At 40.6% G+C, this 18,496-nt stretch overlaps 1 protein-coding gene across 1 annotated transcript; it reads right to left on the bottom strand.

Annotated features, from left to right (window-relative positions):
• Positions 1-12,553: 12,553 nt before the first annotated feature.
• Positions 12,554-17,186, bottom strand: KRT24 (keratin 24). Its single transcript, XM_032871583.1, has 8 exons — positions 16,515-17,186; positions 15,633-15,715; positions 14,974-15,130; positions 14,554-14,715; positions 14,330-14,455; positions 13,794-14,011; positions 13,308-13,420; positions 12,554-12,899 (listed from the first exon to the last, which is right to left on the bottom strand). The coding sequence occupies exons 1-8, from the start codon at positions 17,169-17,171 to the stop codon at positions 12,796-12,798; spliced, it is 1,620 nt and encodes a 539-aa protein (XP_032727474.1). The 5' UTR covers positions 17,172-17,186; the 3' UTR covers positions 12,554-12,795.
• Positions 17,187-18,496: the final 1,310 nt, after the last annotated feature.

The raw sequence follows: 18,496 nt of genomic DNA on the forward strand, positions 1-18,496 counted from the left end.
AAGAAAAATAGAATCTCTTATACTCTACATTGATTGTTTGAGATAGTCATAAAAATTATAATACCCAGGACTGTTTTAAAAGACTGAGTTGAAGACATTGACTTTTAACTTTTTGTGTTTTTATTCATTCTGTTTTTGAATTACGTGGCTCCGAATGACTATTAAGTATACAGTATGTTGGATATAATGTTCTTGTTTCCTGAGCAGGGACAGTAGAACCACAGTGCTGCCCTAAACTTGAATTCAGTTGAGCAAACATTTCTGGAGTGTCCTGTATGGGATGGCAACGCGTGAAAGTGGGGGAGGGGAGTTGGTTTGTAAATCAAGGCCTTGGTCACCACCTTTATAGAGCTGGCGAGGGGATATTAAAAATGGTCAGGCGCCTGGGTGACTCAGTGGGTTAAGCCTCTGCCTTCGGCTCAGGTCATGATCTCAGGGTCCTGGGATCGAGTCCCGCATCGGACTCTCTGCTTAGCGGAGAGCCTGCTTCCCCCTCTCTGTCTGCCTGCCTCTCTGCCTACTTGTGATTTCTCTCTCTCTGTGTGAAATAAATAAAATCTTAGAAAAAAATGGTACAGAATGGGCCTTATGGAAGTTTGTTCAGCCCTTGTGGTATAATACTGTTGCTTTTACTTAAGAATGTAAATAGGAGCCACCAGATTCCTATACTAGCCCCCAGCCCCATCTTCTCTTCTTCTTCACCAAACCCACAGCTTCTCACCTACCAGCCCTGTCCCTGGAGCAGGTAGTGGTGGGTCTCCCTTTCATTCTCCAGGCACATCTTGATGTCCTGCTGGCAGCCTGCACTCTGGCTCTCTACCTCCCTGTGAACTTGAGGACCTGGATCTCCAGGGTCAGTATCCACATGTGGGTCTGTGAAAGCTGAGTCTGCTAGTTGGCGTCAGATTCCATCAGCCTGGCTTCCATGCATGTTTTCTGAGGATACTGTGAAGTTTGAGGTTTTCCCCAGACAAAAGATGCAACAAAGAGTTATTCAGGCAGATGAATATCAGAAAGTGTGTCTATTCATGTTGTAAGAAAGAAGACACAATGCATAGCCATTTTTTCTCCTCTATTCTAGCCCTTCCTCTTGCAAGTGAAACAGAGATAACTTTTCCACTTGGATACCATGTTTAAGGGGTGAATTTTTTTTTTTTAAGATGTATTTATTTATTTGAGAGAGAGAGATGGCATGCACCCAAGGAGGGGCGGAGAAAGAGGGTGAGTGAAACCTCAGCAGACTCCTTGCTGAGCTCAGAGCCTAACAAGGGGCTCGTTCTCAAAATCCTGAGATCATGACCTGAGTGGAAACCAAGAGTTAGATGCTTTAACCGACTGTGCTATCCAGGGACCCCAAGGGGGTGAAGTTTTCAGATTTGAGGAAAGGAGGGCATTTCATCTTTTGTGTTTTGTACCAAGCCAAGCATTTCAAATTGTGGTGAGCTCTTGCTTTTGTGGAGTATGAAAATGCTGATTGCGTATGAGAGCATTGATTCTCAGAAGAATGTCTTTGCTCCTCTTTTGGGTACGTGGCAACATTTGGAGATGTTTTGGTTGTCACAAAGGATGATGGGGGATGCTACTGGTATCTAGTGGATAAAACCTATAGATGATATAGTTATAAACTATAACTGATAAAGTTGTACAGGCAGCCACCCCTTCCCCCAAATTATGCAGTCTCAAATGTCTAGAATGTCAAGGTTGATACACCCTACCTTAGAACCTGACATTGGATGTTGTGTATTACAGAATTTTCAGCAAACCCCTTGAATTAGGGTGAATCTGACCTAACTTTAGTTCACTATAACAATTCATTTCACCACCTTGATTTTTTTTTATTGTTTTAAAAATTTAGTTGCCTAGATTCATAGATTTTAGAATTGGAAAGTACCTTATGGATTACCAACTCCCCTGTTTTATAGATAAAGGAAAAATGAGGTCTAGAGATGGATGCATTTGGAAGAGTGACTTATCTAAGCTCACAGTCTGAGTTTAGAGATAACCTAGGAATGGGGCTCAAGTCTCCCAGGTTGATGCAAAATATAGCAACTAGCTAATGCATTATTACTTTAATAAAATCTTCCCTGTGGTTAAAGTGTGCTTCCCAGAAGACAGAAATGCCACTGCTATCCTGTTTCCTCTCTCACAGCTTCTGAAACATCAGATACTTGATAAATGCTATCACAAGTAATCTTGTCTTTTGGGAGTACAAGTGAAAATTTATGTATGTGTGTGTGTATTTAAAAAAGATTCTGTTTATTTATTTGAGGGAGAAAGAGAGAGAGAGAGAGAGAGAGAGTGCACAAGTGGGCAGAGGGGCAGAGGGAGAGAAGAAACAGACTCACTTCTGAGCAGGGAGCCTGACGTGGAGCTCCATCCCAGGACCCTGGGATTATGACCCTACCCAAAGGCAGACACTTAACTGACTGAGCCACCCAGGTACCCCTGAAAATTGATTTTTTAAAAAGATTTTATTTATTTATTTATTTGAGAGAGAGTGAGAGAGAGCGAGAGAGAGAGAGAGAGCATGAGAGGGGAGAAGGTCAGAGGGAGAAGCAGACTCTCTGTGGAGCTGGAAGCCCAATGTGGGACTCGATCCCAGGACTCCAGGATCATGACCTGAGCCAAAGGTAGTTGCTTAACTAACTGAGCCACCCAGGTGCCCTGAAAATTGATTTTTTAAAATGGAAAACATTGTTATTCAAGTGTAAATGTGTAAAATCTTCTTAATTAAAACACAACATATATATGCCTTGATATTGAAGGAAATCGTAGTTGGATCTTCATGAAGACATTTTACCTAGATTAATTCTCTTAAGCTTTCAGACAGGAGTCCTGCCTTACCACCTACCTGGAGATAGAAACAAGTGATCTCATTCTGGAAACGAGCCTGCCCAGTGTTTCTCTAACCGTGAGCTCATGTTGACATTTGCGGTGTCTTAACTGATTCAGAGGCTGGAGTATTTTCAAAATAGGGGTGGATATGTGCAGTTAATTTTGCTTTTAGATATTTTTCGTGTATTCAATGAACACTCTCCTGTCTGAGTTAGTATTAAGAAGCCGAAGATCTTAAAATTTCAAGAGCTTTTAAAAATAAATTTCATTAGGGAATACAATATTTTGGAAACCTATTGCTGAGGTGAAATCATGAAATTATCTGTGAGGACAAATTGGCTTTTCATCATGTTCACCCAGGAGGAGACTGTTACATACTGGAGCTCAGGCAGACTGTGGTTCTAGCTCCATGGCCTGAATAGTCCACTTGGGCCTATTCATCTGAATCTTAGCAGAATTGGATGTGATCTGCTGAGGTAGCAGTCTGCTCTGAAATGTCATTATAAAACAGAGCCATTTATCACGGAAGAGAAGTCGTCCTAATTTTCTGACCGTGACTGTGTTTCTAGTTTACCTTGTTGTTGAACCTAATTTTAGCATCCTGGTGATTCTGTTCAGTGAGGGCTTCACAGGGAGTTCTCACGTCATTGAGGAGCTTGGTTAGGTTAGCTCCAGGTATGACAACTGTCTCCATATGCCTGTCAGAGCCTGTGGTTTCTGGTGGGCCTTCCATTTCCGGAATAGGAAACAACCATCAAGGGATTCAACCATGATGGCACTAGAATTCACTTCATTTATTAGAATCTTCCTTAACTTCGGGACTCCTGGGTGGCTCAGTGGGTTGGGCATGTGTCTTCAGCTCAAGTCATGATCCCAGGGTCCTGAGATTGAGTATAGCATCGGGCTCCATGCTCAGCTTGGAACCTGCTTCTCCATCTGCCTACTGCTCCCTCTGCTTATGCTCTCTCTCTCTCATTCTGACAAACAAACAAACAAAAAGACTTAACCTCATCATTAGATTGGAATTGAGGACAGGAAATAAGGAAGAGGCAAGTTACACTTCAGCCTCTGGACAAACACATCTTCATGGTTCTTCATGAGATCAGCCAACTACTCCACCAGGTTTCAATCTGCATTTCCAGATCAGTGTTGGAAGAAGTGAGGTCATCCTAGATTCTGCTCAGGCCATAGCTGTTGGCCTCCACATTCTGGCATAGGGCCGGTTCAGACTCAAACCTGAAAAAAGTTTCAATTTCTCTAAGTGGTTATTAGGTTTGTCTTAATACTCTATTCTGAACAGTCTTTTAAAGGACTGTTCCAGAAACACTAAGCTTCAGTTTAACATTTTTTCAAAATGTAATTTGTTATTCACCTTTCACATTTTGGCGGGGGGGGTACCATAGCATCACTAATGAAATACTAAAATCTTTTTCTTTGAGGAAAAACTCTCTAGCATTTTTATTTCTTAGCACACAGTTGCCACAATTTATTTCCCTCTTGTTCACGAGGGCCTTGTACACACATGTAAAGAAGGGCATTAAAGAATCTTCAGAAACACATAATAAATGGTACTTTTTAGGATCCTCACTTAAAACATACCCAATTTGGGGCACCTGGGTGGCTCAGTGGGTTAAAGCCTCTGCCTTTGGCTCAGGTCATGATTTCAGGGTCCTGGGATCAAGCCCCGAATTGCACTGGGCTCCCTGCTCAGCAGGGAGCCTGCTTCCCCTTACCCCCTGCCTTCCTCTCTGCCTACTTGTGATCTTTGTCTGTCAAATAAATAAATAAAAATCTTTTAAAAAATTACCCAATTCATAAAAGCTCTTACTTACAAACTAGGTGATGATTCTTTGTTTGAATATAGAACCGCCATGACGTTTTTGTAGATAATAGCCTTCTCTGGTGTATTCAGCTAAAATATTTTTCCATCTTTAGGATTGCATTTATTTCTAAGAAGAACAATACTCCTTTTGTTACTTGTAATTCCAGGATAAAAATAAGCCTAGTGTCCCCTACTGCTTCTCTCCACAGCTTATGTTTTCCATTGTGCTCTTGAAGGTAACCACACCTTAACTTCTGTCTGAAGCGTTCAGGGACTCATTTTGCACTGTCAAGTCTGGTGTTGCTCATGGTTACATTTGATATATGGACAACAAGACACAAAAAAGCTGTTCGTTGCTCTCACATTCTAAAGGTCTGCACACTGTTTTTGTTGTTTTTTGAAGAAGGGAGATTGTTCACTTTTTTTTTTTTTAAGATTTTATTTACTTATTTGACAGAGAGAGGGAATACAAGGATGGGGAGTGAGAGAGGGAGAAGTAGGCTTCCTGCTGAGCAGAGAGCCCGATGTGGGGCTTGATCCCATGATCCTGAGATCATGACCTGAGCTACCCAGGCACCTCATGCACACTGGTATTTAACAAAGCCTGTGTCGGGGTCTTCACAGAAATTTTATAAGTACGTATTCTTTAAGGACAAATATATGAAATAGTTGTCTAACTGTATCTTCCTAGCATTTATCTCTTCTTTTGAGGATACAACAACTGCAGGCAATTTACTTAGTTTAATTTTGTTTAAGTATTTTCAAAACATTTCTGTAATTCCTTCCAGAACATAACCTATAGAAAAGTAAGCAAGTTAGAAAAAAAAAAAACAAAACCCAACAACAACTGAACATAGCTAAGAAGGATATTCTGTTGTTTATTAAACTCCTTAATCTGGTTAAATCGAGGCAAGAATGGGTAACGGTGTCAGATGGTCTCCCATCTTTTCATATTTTGTCACTTTTCATATTCTGTTGTCCAGCAGTAGCAAAATTTCTTACCTTGTTTTTAAATTCGTCAGTTATCTGGTGATACTTTAGTCCTGTTTTACTTCTTGACCATTGCCCCAGGTCCAAATTTCTTACACCATGCTTTGATTTTTTTGATATTCAAGTGAATGGCTTGCAGGATCCATGGCGCCCTCTTGTCCTGCAGACCAGGAGAGGGTCACATCGTATCCTTCTCATTGTCATAGAGTGACCTCCTCTCACCTCCTCCCTACCTGGCACCCCCAAAGCTGGTGCGAAAAGGAGAAGCCTGAGGAGCCACCCCCTATCTACCCCCCCCCCTTAGGATTTTTCCTTTCCTATGATCAGAATCTAATTGCCATAGACTAGATTTTGGGGCAAAATGGGACAGGGTGCAAGGGTTTCAATCCTGCAAAGCCCAACCTCCAGGAGAGTGTTCGGGAGTTATCAGTTGGTATCTCCTATTCTAGCTGATAAAGTGGGTGTTTCCTCTCTGATACCATCACCCGAAGGATTTTCAATGACATCTGTAATACTAAGACAACATTTTGTTAATTGTTTGTTAAACTCCATAGAGCATCTTATTTATTTGAAAGCACAGAAAACGCCTCACGCTGGAGAAGTGAAGCAGATAACATTTGCAGGCTATCAGCCTACTTGTATTTTCACTTACTGATTTCTGTCCTCATGCATTTTTGATGCCTGTGCTTAAAAAAACTATTTTCCTTTGGAATTAGATGACCAATATACCATCTTTTCGGATGAAGGTATCTGAAACCAATTTTAGGGATTTCTGGTGAAGGAACAGCGGTAAGTCCTTATCCTACGTATATTGTTTTAAGTAAGAATAGAATGTAGGAAGAAAAAATGGTCAGATTCCTTTTAATCGTCTTCTTTTATTTTTTTCTTGCTTTTGCCAGTTGTAAGAAAATAAAATTTTAAGTTTTAAATTTTTCTCAAAGCCTACCTCGGGCTTTTGAAGCGATTAATAATACCTAACCGTAGATTCTTATTTAATGAAAGTGTAAGACCTCTGAGAAAGTTAGAGAAAAGGAGGAATTGCTATGCTATAACATTTTGATTTACTATTAAACAGCAAGCTTTTAAGTTTTTCCAGGTCCTTGTAAACCTCTGCTGTGGCTGCCCCTTATTTCTTCTGCAGGTAAATCCAACATATGCAGATTTTGAATTACAGCAGATTACCTAAACTTGGAGATAATAAGCATAACATACCCTACTTCCTCTCTCCAGATGCCTTTTTATAAAGGGAAACCCCTCTTCCCTGATTTCCATATTACAAAATACATTCTTCTTCATTATGTGTATTGTCAGAGGTAGTGAAATAAATCTACTGTCTATCTATCTATCTATCTTTCTATCATCTTTAACTAAAGCTGTCACACTAGAAATACAATATTTTTTGGTAAATAAATTTGGTGTCACTTGATGTTCTTTCCCTGTCTGCCTTTGCTTCTTGCTTCATTTTACTTAAGGGAGCTCTGAGCCTGTTCCTATGTCTTCAAACACCCTACTCACCAAGTAAACATTTATTAACACTTTTGTTAACACCAAAACAATTTAACACAGAATAAAATATTCAGATGGCTTATTTAGGAAACATTGATGTTAAGCTGATATTTGTGATTGGCAGGAAGGATCTTTGTTGTGATATGGCTTGCGTTTTCCAATTTTGTTGTTTTTTTTTTTTTTCCTAAGTGATACAAACAAAATTAATATGTTGAATGAGAGAATCAAAAATATATTTTAAAAACTTCCAGGGTAAAACGATGACCCCCAACTGGTAAGAGTTTGTGAAGCAAGTAGAATAATAAAAGGAAGTTCCATGAGTTAAAAAAGAAAGGGGGAATAAAAGAAAGGATAAAGTTTCTCTGTAAAAGGTCTAGCTCAACAATTGTGAACATGCCTTGGCTGCTGAAGTTAGACCATATCAAAAGATTTACACAAGCCCAGGGGTCATTCTCCCACGGCTCTTGATCTTTGTGTTTAGGTGTGGGTGCCATAGTTTAAGAGGACTAATTAATTCCAAAGATGTTCATAATAGCCAATGTGTGTGGTCTAGTTAATGAAGACTATGGAAACAGTGTCAGAAGAGGCATGGCTCAAGAAATTGGGATTTTTGTTTAGAAAAGAAAAGACACATGGCCATTTAAAAATAACTCCAAAGGCTTGAACCAAGATCAAATTGCCTGAAGTTACACAGGGAGACAGATCTGGCTCCGTGTAAGGAAACCACTTCTAACTTTACACCTATTCTTAAATTGAATGATCTGCCTTCCCAAGTCACGAACTTTGTGAGCTCTGGGCACCTTCAACCAGAGACTGGAGGCCTAGGATAATATTTCAGGAAGAATTTATATTCTGGGTGGGAGGTTGGAATAAAAGTCAAATATAAAAGTTTGTATTTATTATTATTTTTTAAAGATTTATTTATTTTAGAGAGAGAGAGAGAGCACAAGTGGGAGGAGTAGAGGGAGAAGAAAAGAGAATCACAAGCAGACTCCACCGTGAACATGGAGCCCAAGGGGGAGGGCTCAATCTCACGACCCTGAGAACACGACTCTAGCCAAAAGCAAGAAATGGGTGCCCAACTGACTGCACCACCCAGGCACCTCACCAGTTAACTTTTTAAAACTCTGTTGGGTGGACAGCCACATGCAGAATAACAAAATTGGACCATTTTCTTACACCATACACAAAAATAAACTCAAAATGAGTGAAAGACCTAAATGTGAGACAGGAATCCATCAGAATCCTAGAAGAGAACATAGGCAGCATCCTCTTTGATCTTGGTGGCAACAACTTCTGGCTAGACACATCTCCAAAGACAAAGGAAACAAAGGCAAAAATGAGCTATTGGGACTTCATCAAGATAAAAAGGTTTTGCACAGCAAAGGAAACAGTCAGCAAAACCAAAAGACAACCTACAGAATGGGAGAAGATATTTGCAAAGTTTTATCAGATAAAGGGCTAGTCTCCAAAATCTAGAAAGAATTTATCAAATTCAACACCCAAAGAACAAAAAATCCAATCAGGAAATGGGCAGAAGACATGAACAGACATTTCTGCAAAGAAGACATCCAAATAGCCAACAGACACATGAAAAAATGCTCAACATTGCTCAGTATCAGGGTAATGCAAATCAAAACCACTAAGGGAAGAGATACCACTTAACACTGGTCAGAATGGCTAAAAGTAATAAGTCAGGAAACAACAGAGGATGCAGAGAAAGGGGAACCGTCTTAGACTGTTGGTGGAAATGCAAGCTGGTGTAGCCACTCTGGAAAACAGTATGGAGTTTCCTCAAAAAGTTGAAAATAGAGCTACCCTATGACCCAGCAATTGCACTACTGGCTATTTACCCCAAAGATACAAATGTAGTGATCCAAAGGGGCATGTGCACACAAATGCTTAATAGCAGCATTGTCCAGGATAGCCAAACTGTGGAAAGAGCCCAGATATCTATAGAAAGATGAATGAATAAAGAAAATGTGGTGTATACATAATGGTATATTACTCAGCCATCAAGAAAAATGAAATTTTGCTATTTGCAACAACATGGATGGAAGTAGAGGGTATTATGCTAAGTGAAATAAGTCAGTCAGAGAAAGACTATCATATGATCTCACTCATATGTGAAATTTAAGAAACAAAACAGAGGAGCATAGGGGAAGGGAGGAAAAAATAAAACAAGGGAGACAAACCATAAGAGACTCTTAATCATAGGAAACAAACTGAGGTTTGCTGGAGGGGAGGGACTGGGGGACTGGGGTAACTAGGTGATGGGCATTAAGGAGGGCGCATGATGTAATGAGCGCTGGGTGTTATATACAACTGATGAACCACTGAACTCTATCTCTGAAACTAATGATGCAATGTATGTTAATTAATTGAATTAAAATAAAATAATAAAGTTAGAAAAAAAAAAGCAAAAAATAAATAAATAAAACTGCAGGGGCGCCTGGCTGGCTCGGTCAGTAGAGTGTGTGACTCTTGATCTCAGGTTGTAAGTTTGAGTCCCACACTGGGTGCAGAGATTACTTAAAAATAAAATCTTAAATATAAAAGTTTGAAAAAAATTATGATTTTTATGTTATTATTCTGATAGATATCACCAGCAGTGATATTGAAACTTCCTGGAAACTTTTGGGTGTGGAACACTCAGTGGGGAAAGCACAGTGACCTTGTCTTGAAATGGTGACATAAAGCCATTGTTTGCATAAAAACCATCACGGAGACTTAGAAATCTGACTTCTTGGTTTTAGGCAAACTAATACAAAAGTCATTTGAAGTCATTTATTTTACAGCTAGCTGCAAGCAGTGAGTAAAGCTAGATGCAGGGCATGTTTCTAAGGTTCGGGTGTTAGAATGAATCAGCAGAGGTTGTCATGTTGTGAAACACTCCCCAGCTCTGCGGTGTTGGTAAGAAGCAAGCTGGAGCCGGGTGAGGCAGTCCTATTGCAGTTTTGTTTTTTTTTTTTAAAGATTTCATTTATTTATTTGACAGAGAGAGAGAGATCACAAGCAGGCAGAGAGTCAGGCAGAGAGAGAGGGGGAAGCAGGCTCCCCACCGAGCAGAGAGCCTGATGCGGAGCTCGATCCCAGGACCCTGAGATCATGACCTGAGCCGAAGGCAGAGGCTTAACCCACTGAGCCACCCAGGCACCCTAGTCCTATTGCAGTTTTAATGAGCTCCTCCTGTATGCTTTCATGTTTGTTGTGATTTGGTTAATGAAGTAAACAATGCCCATCCCCTAACCCCCCCACCCCCGCCCAGGCCCACTTCCCAGGAATCCATGTACTTTGCATGTGATAGATTAGTGATACATTCTGGGCTTGTCCTCTATATTTAAATGGCTTTAAGTGCAAATATAAAAACAATTGGTTGAAGTGTTATCTCAGCGTTTGCTCCTTTCCACTTTATCATTTCATATTGCCATTGATACTACAAAGGAGTAAATTGTTTTTAAAAGGGCTTGACCAATATTTTCCAAGTGTCCCATTTGAGCCACTGATAATTTTAAAAAGTGCATTACATGCAGTAGCATTTTGTTAATTGAGGAGGTTATTTGGAAAATATTACCTATGAGCTATGTTCTGGGTGATTTATATTCATCACTTTGTCTTCTCCTGTAGGTCTTTTGAACAGCATCTAATTCCATGAAGTCATTAAGCAAGTTTAGGCTCCTTTCCATTGACTCTCAAATCTTTTGGCTGTTTCCTCTTCTCTGCCTACTACAAACCTTGTTTCTTGCTTCTGATCTTTGTGAGGATGGATGCCATGTCCATTCTTGCCCATTGTCCCTTGAGGTCAGAATGACAAGAACAACCACACGAATTTCTGGATCAAAAGTCAACAGATGAAAATTCTTATGCTAGTAGGCACTGGCTCTCCTTCTCATCATGAGTAAGTCCACTCGCAAGTTGATGGATTATTAACTTTAGAGTTCCAGAATAAAACATATGCAGTTCTATGTCATGTGGTTTTGAAATGATTTTAGAGCAGGTCATAATGTATGAATACCCTATCCTGAACATTTTATTCAGTACTCTGAGTAAATTTCATGATCCAAATGGCTCAGTAATTTCAGGTTTAAAAACTGATATGCTTGAAACAGACCCTACTGCATCTCAGTATGTTCTAGCCTTTTCTACAAATGATCATTTAGTACAAACACAACATCGTAGTGCATGCCAAGGAAACACAGAATGAGGGTTTTCAGAGTAGCTACGTGTTGTTGCTTTGACATGAGGATAATACCAGCCATCAACATAGGTGCCAGGTGGTACAGGACTAGAAGACTACATCTGGGAAGACTCATGGAGAGAGGCTTCCCTGATGTGGCCATGATGACCTGGGGCTGGAGACTGCACATGACTAGTTTCCATTCGTGTCCTCTCCCCATTGATCAGCTGGTTCACATTTCTGAACTTTTTAGTACAGGAAAAACATCCAAGGTTTAATTTACTGTAATGGCTTGATGGGAAACATATGTTTGACTCAAGACGATGTTTCTCTTTTTGAGTAGTGGTTTCGTGCTTAGCTATTAGCTTTGTTCTCTGGTTATCTGTTTAAGTTGAAGTCTTAGTGTGCCTATAGGTTCATTTTTAGGTTTTATTCAATAAGCCTAGCAAATGAAAAACTACATTTTCCGGATTGTTTTTGATTATTGAAGTTTGATACTCTCATACAGCTCTTACTGATTTTATATTTGAAGGTATGATTTGCATAAATTATGTTCAGATTTATCCTTTGCAATTTTAAATTTGGCTTTTCGTGCCAAGTTTCAAGTTCTTTTCTTGAGGACTGGCTTGTGGGGTTGATTCTCTAATTTATGGATCTGGTCCTATTAAATTCCTTATGGGAAAGACTTAACCAGATTAGCTTTGTCCTGTGTCTGGTTCTTCCTGGGACTGACCCTGTACCACCTCCTGACCTACTTTAACAGGCTTCATTATCCCAAGTAAGACAAGATGGAGCCATGTGGATGACCCGGGGGTAAGAACTTCAACAACGAAGAGTAGGAAAAGGAGACATCTGCTTGGCTAAGTGACAGTTTTCGGCTAGAGGTGTGGCTAGACTTTGTAAGGGTACAAGTATCTGAGATCTTTTCTCTTTGGGGCTTCCAAGGTTTTCAGAAATCTGGCACCCTATTACATATCCCATCTTATTTCCCACAACGTTTTTTTAGGGATGCTGAAGTCTAATTTTAGTTATCACTGGGTTCCAGTGGGATGTTGCTAGAAATGCCCACATACCAAATAGCTCCAATCTTGATTTTTATGAAGAGGGTATTATATAAATAATGAATTAATATTAGTAACATAATAGTGAGGAGAGATTGTAACTGATAGCTTTATTTCTAGGTAAAATATTGAACTTCTTTAAAAATTTCAGGAAGCATTTAGTTAAGTTGCAAAAGTAAGTTTATTGAAGCATGAAAACAATTAGAGCAAAGTTGTTATTTCAACTTTTTCAAGAGTGTTCTAGTAAGAAAAGAAAAGAGGATGCGAAAAAATTGCTTGGTCATCTATTTCTGGATGGAAACTCTTCCTGAAGTTATCCAGAAAGATGGCAGGATTGATGTGATTTCTTCATTTGTGTCCTTCCATTTTTCTCTGAAAGACACTCTTGCTGATCTGGAAATTGCTTATTTCACTTTCACCTCAGACACGTTGCTCACTTGAGATGAGATAACTTTGCCGTCCACCACCTCCTCCACAATAGTCTTAGTCACTCTGGTCTTGTTTGGATCTGAAAGTCACAGAATCACAATGTTAGTGTGGAAATGATCACAGAAACCCAGATCAAGAGACATTCAAATGCATTCTTTTTTATTTTTTTAAGATTTTATTTATTTATTTGACAGACAGAGATCACAAGTAGGCAGAGAGGCAGGTAGAGAGAGAAAGGAGGAAGCAGGCTCTCCAGGGAACAGAAAGCCCGACCTGGGCTCAATCCCAGGTCCCCGGGATCATGACCTGAGCCGAAAGCAGAGGCTTTAACCCACTGAGCCACCCAGGCACCCCTCAAATGCATTCTTTAAGTAAGTTCTCTTGGGTTAAGGTTTTGTAAACAGTAGTATATGCTTTTTATAAGACAAGAGAAGCATGCCTTTACTTTTAAATTATAAGATGATCATAAACATTAAGGAGTGTTTACCTCTTCCTTGGCCAGAACAGCTTCCAGATCTTGAGTCACCAGATCCCACATTTCTGGATCCTGTACTTCTGGATCCCGAGTTTCTAAAATCAGATCCTCCAGAACCACAACCCCTAGAGGAAAAAAGAATTGTTTTCCTTTGTAGTTTGCAAAGGTGGGAGAAACCCACCATGCAGGGGGCTCTCCATGATGAAGGTAAATATTTTTGGATTGGACTGAGTCTCTGTGACTTTGTATAATCATCATCATCATCATCATCATCATCATTATTATTAAAGTTGGGCATGGAGCCCAACACAGGGCTTCAATTCATGACCCTGAGATCAAGACCTGAGCTAGGATCAAGAGTCAGATGCTTAACCAACTGAGCCACCCAGGTGCTCCACTGTGACTTTTTAAACCAAGTCTAGCCCCCAGACCCCTTTCTGGTTTCATAACAGAAGTACACCAAGGAATGCACTGAGTGGGTTCATGACTTTCACTCACCCTCCCTCCCCATCGAGCAGGCGGCGGTAGGTCTCAATCTCCATCTCTAGGCGGGTCTTGATGTCCAGAAGTTGCTCGTACTCTGTGTTCTGACATTCGGTCTCACCCCGGATCTGGCAGATTTGCTCCTCCAGGCCGCTGATCTTCATCTGTATTTCTGACAGCTGAGCCATGTAGCCAGCTTCTGTGTCAGCCAGGGTTCCCTCCAGGGAGTTTTTCTAAGAGAAAAAGCAAATCAAAACCTCGTGATGCAAAATCCCCTTTTCATAAGGTGCTAAAAGAAGTACATCTTCAAGTGACAACTTAGGGTGTTTTATCATTGGTTCCTTATTTTTGTTGGCGTAACTGTTTTTCTTTAAGCTGAATCTTCTACGGAAGTATATGATCTTGAACTGGAATGTTTATGCTTTCTATAACCACAAGCGAGCTCTCCTAATGCTGCTTTCATTATGTGCCAAGTGGAACATCTTGGCAAAGAAAGAACACGGGATCGCTTAACTGCCTGTTGGAGGTGTTGCAAATCTCTTTGCACTTACCATGGCCATTTGGGACTGAAGCTCAATCTCCAGAGCTTGCAGAGTACGTTTCAGTTCTGTTATCTCATTCTTGGCGGAACTGGCTGCCCCAGCATCTGTAGAAATTTGTGCTTGCAGCGATGCACTCTAGAGAAAAAGCAAATGCCGTCAGGGCAGGCTGAAGAACTGGGAGGAGGTGGCCTGCATGTGACCCCGGGCTCGGGCATCCAGCAGCGATAATCGACCTGTTTGTTGAACTGCTCCTCGGCCTCGCGGCGGTTTTGCTCAGCCAGCTCCTCATACTGTGCCCTCATGTCATTCAGTAACTTGGTCAGGTCAGTCCCTGGGGCAGCGTTCATTTCCACGGTCACGTCCCCTCCGCAGCTTCCTTGCATGCTCTTCCTTTCCTAGCGTGAAGAGAAACACCAAGGTGATAAAAAGAGGAAAGCAAAGACTTCTTAAAATGTGCACAGCCAACAAAAAAACTGAAACTAAGGCACTACAGGCTACCCCTGCGTCCCACGAAATTCAGACATAATTTGCTCATGACTACTTTTTTCCTCGATCATAGGTGTCGGAAATCCATTTAGAGAAAACGTATTTTATTTTTACAGAATGATGTGGGGTAGGCCAGGGTCCTTTAATAACGTGCAATGTGTTCCTACCTCCTCGTGGTTCTTTTTCAGGTAGGCCAGCTCCTCGGTGAGGCTCTCAATCTGCATCTCCAGGTCAGAGCGTGTCATGGTCAGGTCATCCAGAACTTTCCGCAGGCCATTGATGTCGGCCTCCACGGCCTGCCGGAGATACAGCTCATTCTCATACCTGGAAAGGACAACAGTAGGACAGGACAGAGCATTTCAAAGTCCATCAATTCTTGCAGAGTGAAGAAAAAGATTTTTCCTCTGAACTGTTGGTTTATTTATGTAATCTCTACCCCTAACACAGGGCTTGAACTCACAACTCTGACCGAGAGCTCCATTTTCCTCTGAGTGAATCAGCCACGCACCCCCTCCTGAGCTATTTGATAAAAAAAAGGCTACTAAGTTTTCTCTTAGGAATTATTCCCCCGGGACGAAAATTGTGAACTGAGTATTAATTCTATTGACGGCTAATATTTTTTTAGAACAAAAATTTCATCCTTAATTTGCCTCTCTTTTTGTTTCCTTGTTGGAGCGGAGTGGTGCTTTTTAAAATTTATTCTTGGAATGTTTGTAAATTTAGGTCTTGATCCCCTAAAACATAGTTCTTTGAATTTAGAATAAGTGAAACAGACAGATTGCATTTTATTTCTCCCACAACATTTGCAAGTCTTCTCTTTTCTTACTTCATTCTGAAGTCATCAGCAGCCAGTCTGGCATTGTCGATCTGCAGAACAATCCCAGCATTTTCAATAGTTGAAGTAATGATCTGGAAAAGGCAATAATAGTGAATGCGTCATGGATACTTGTTACCTGTGTCTGCATGCCCCTCTGTGAGGGTAGATGTCCTTCGCGTTGGCTTTTAAAGGTAAATTGCTCTGAAAACTTGCTTAGTAATGACATCTTTATTGATAATCTGGTGTTGTTGGACTACATTTTTCTGCAAAAAGGTAACAGTTTACACATTTACTGGAATAGGCATGAAACATTGTTTTATAGAGCACAGCCCTCTGCTTATTTCTGTTGCTTTGGAGAATCAATTAATCTATAAGTTCTTTTAGAAAATACTACAAAAAATGAATTTTACTTCTAAAAAGTCTATAAAAATATATTTCCCATACAATGGTGGCTAAACATTTCAGATTCTGCTCACACAGTATTTGCACCAGATTTTCTAGGAAGAAAAATAGTTGTAAAGATGATTTAAATATAGCAAGACACTAAAATATGTCAACCTGCCAGAATTAATCTGAAAACATTAGATTAAGCTAGTGTTGACTCATTGCCACCATTCTTATATGTACCTGTTAATTAGCTGTCGCGCATTATATAAATTTTGCTCTTATGTAGAAACACTCAAATTTGAGATGCAAACAGATAATTAGTACAGTTGGATGTCATATACAGTACTGTCATAGTTAAAACATACTAAGTCCCATTTTACATGTACCACAAGCAAATGGGTCTTTAAATAATTCCTTGACTTGAAATCTTCATTACAGTATATGGTCTGAATAAGAGCAAAAGATACAGAAATAATAGAAACTCGGTAGTGGATAGTGTCTCACCTGGTTCCGGAGATCTTCAATGACTGGATAGTATTTGCTGTAATCTTTTCCAGATCCACCATCTCCAGATCCAGGCCCAAACTTCTCATACCACTCTCTGATTTTGTTCTCCAGATCAGTATTGGCCTCTTCCAGGGCTCTGACCTTGTCTAGGTAACTGGCCAGGCGGTCATTGAGGTTCTGCATGGTTTGCTTTTCACCTCCCGAGAAAAGGCCCCCATCGCCAACACCACCTCCCATACCACCCCCCATTCCACCGCCGTAGCTGTAGAAACCTCCACTAGCACCGCCACCAATTCCAGACCCCCCACCAAAGCCAGACCCCGCACCAAAGCCAGACCCCCCACCAAAGCCAGACCCCCCACCAAAGCCAGAACCGCCTCCAAAGCCAGCCCCAGAGCCTGGAGTTCCTCCCAAACCACCTGCTCCTGAGCAGCTACCAAAACCTCCCCCAAAGCTACCTCCAAAGCCACTGGTCGATCCCCCACTCAGGCCACAGCTACCGGTTCCTCCTCGGAAGCCCCGGGCAGAGCCACGGGCAGAGCCACCCCCCAGACCGCATCTGCTTCCACTGCGAAAGCTGCTTCCACCAGCAGACACCCTGACGGAGCCGCTGCTTCCAGCCCTGGAAGAGGAGACTCGAGAAGAGCAAGACATGGTACTCCTGCAAATGTTTAGCTCGTTCTGGGGAGGAGAAGAGGTGACACTGAAGCCCGTATTTGCAAGCTGTCTTTTTGGCCCTTATATACACACTTTCAGGGTGTTCCTTTTCTGTGTCACTTCTTAATCCCTATTACAGTTTTGCTAATCTGTAGTTGGAACCCACTCTACTGGCTCTTTTTCTGAAGCTAGGTCAGAGCCTCAGGGCATTTACTCTATCAAGAAAAAAAAAAAAGAGGTGGAGCAAAACAAAAACTTTTTTTTCCCCCAGAATTACAGTTTTAATCTTTCAGAGGTTTCGATGACTTAGAATTCTTTCCTGAAAGTGTAATTCTATTCATTTTGCTTCATGATTTCCCAACTGAAGAACACATCCCCAGATTAGCAAATGCAATTAAAATACTTAATACAACGAGAATGGAAATTTCCCAACAAAGTCCTAACTTTTGTTCATAGTATCCTCTTAAAGTTGAAATTAGCTCTAGCATCAGCATTAGTTTTAGGTTTACTTAATTGTCCTTCTCTATGATCATTTCAATCCCCATATTTCTAAGGATACATTTGTATTGAAGTTTTCTTTGTGTTCTGAGATCAGATTAGGTATTTTCACTGTTAAAAAGAAAGAATTAAATATAATAGTCTTTCCTGCATGTACTATTAGATCTCAGCAACATGCTTACTTGAGCAGAGAATATCCTAGAAAGACTGGAAACAGTTTTAGACGGGGGTTCATTGTCACTGATATGATGGTACGAAGATGCTTTTCTTTCTGATTAAATTCGAGCCTGAGATGGTGATAGCAACTTCTTTTTTGGAGTCAAATCTTAAGAAACTAAGATGATACTGATTTTATCTTTGTTTTAAAGGTGTCTGGAGAAGGGGATTTGAATCCACTTCTGCTAACCACTGTTATGCCTGGAGTCATTTTGCAGATATTAAAATGTGCTGTCTGCTTTCTGCTCATATTTTTTCTGTCTTGGTTGAAAAGATATTTAGTAAAGATACGTATCTACTTCCGATAACTAATGTTATGACTGGGATCATTTTACAGATACCAAAATCTAGACTCCTCCCCAGTTCACTTTCTGCTTCCTGTTTTTCTGTCCCTTTGTACTTTACATTACTTCCGTTTGCCTCTGCTAGTAGTTTCTCTGGTTTAAAAGTTTTGGTTTTTGTCTTTTGGGTTTTTGTTTTGTTTTGTTAAGACGCTCCTATATGATTCCCCTTACATGAAGTACCTGGCATTGTCAATTTCAGAGACAGTAAACAGAACCGAGTTGCCAGTGGCTAGGTGGAGGGGAAATGAGGAGTTGTTTAATGGA

Source organism: Lontra canadensis, unplaced genomic scaffold, assembly GCF_010015895.1.
Source record: "Lontra canadensis isolate GAN:19392208 unplaced genomic scaffold, GSC_riverotter_1.0 scaffold43, whole genome shotgun sequence".
Taxonomy (NCBI): domain Eukaryota; kingdom Metazoa; phylum Chordata; class Mammalia; order Carnivora; family Mustelidae; genus Lontra; species Lontra canadensis.

Coding starts and splice junctions, on each gene's coding strand:
- KRT24 (XM_032871583.1), bottom strand. CDS start 17,171: ATGTCTTGCTCTTCTCGAGTCTCCTCTTCCAGGGCTGGAAGCAGCGGC. Junction 13,421..13,793: donor CTGCTCGATGGGGAGGGAGG/GTGAGTGAAAGT, acceptor TTTTTCCTCTAG/GGGTTGTGGTTCTGGAGGAT. Junction 12,900..13,307: donor CTGTTCTGGCCAAGGAAGAG/GTAAACACTCCT, acceptor TGTGACTTTCAG/ATCCAAACAAGACCAGAGTG.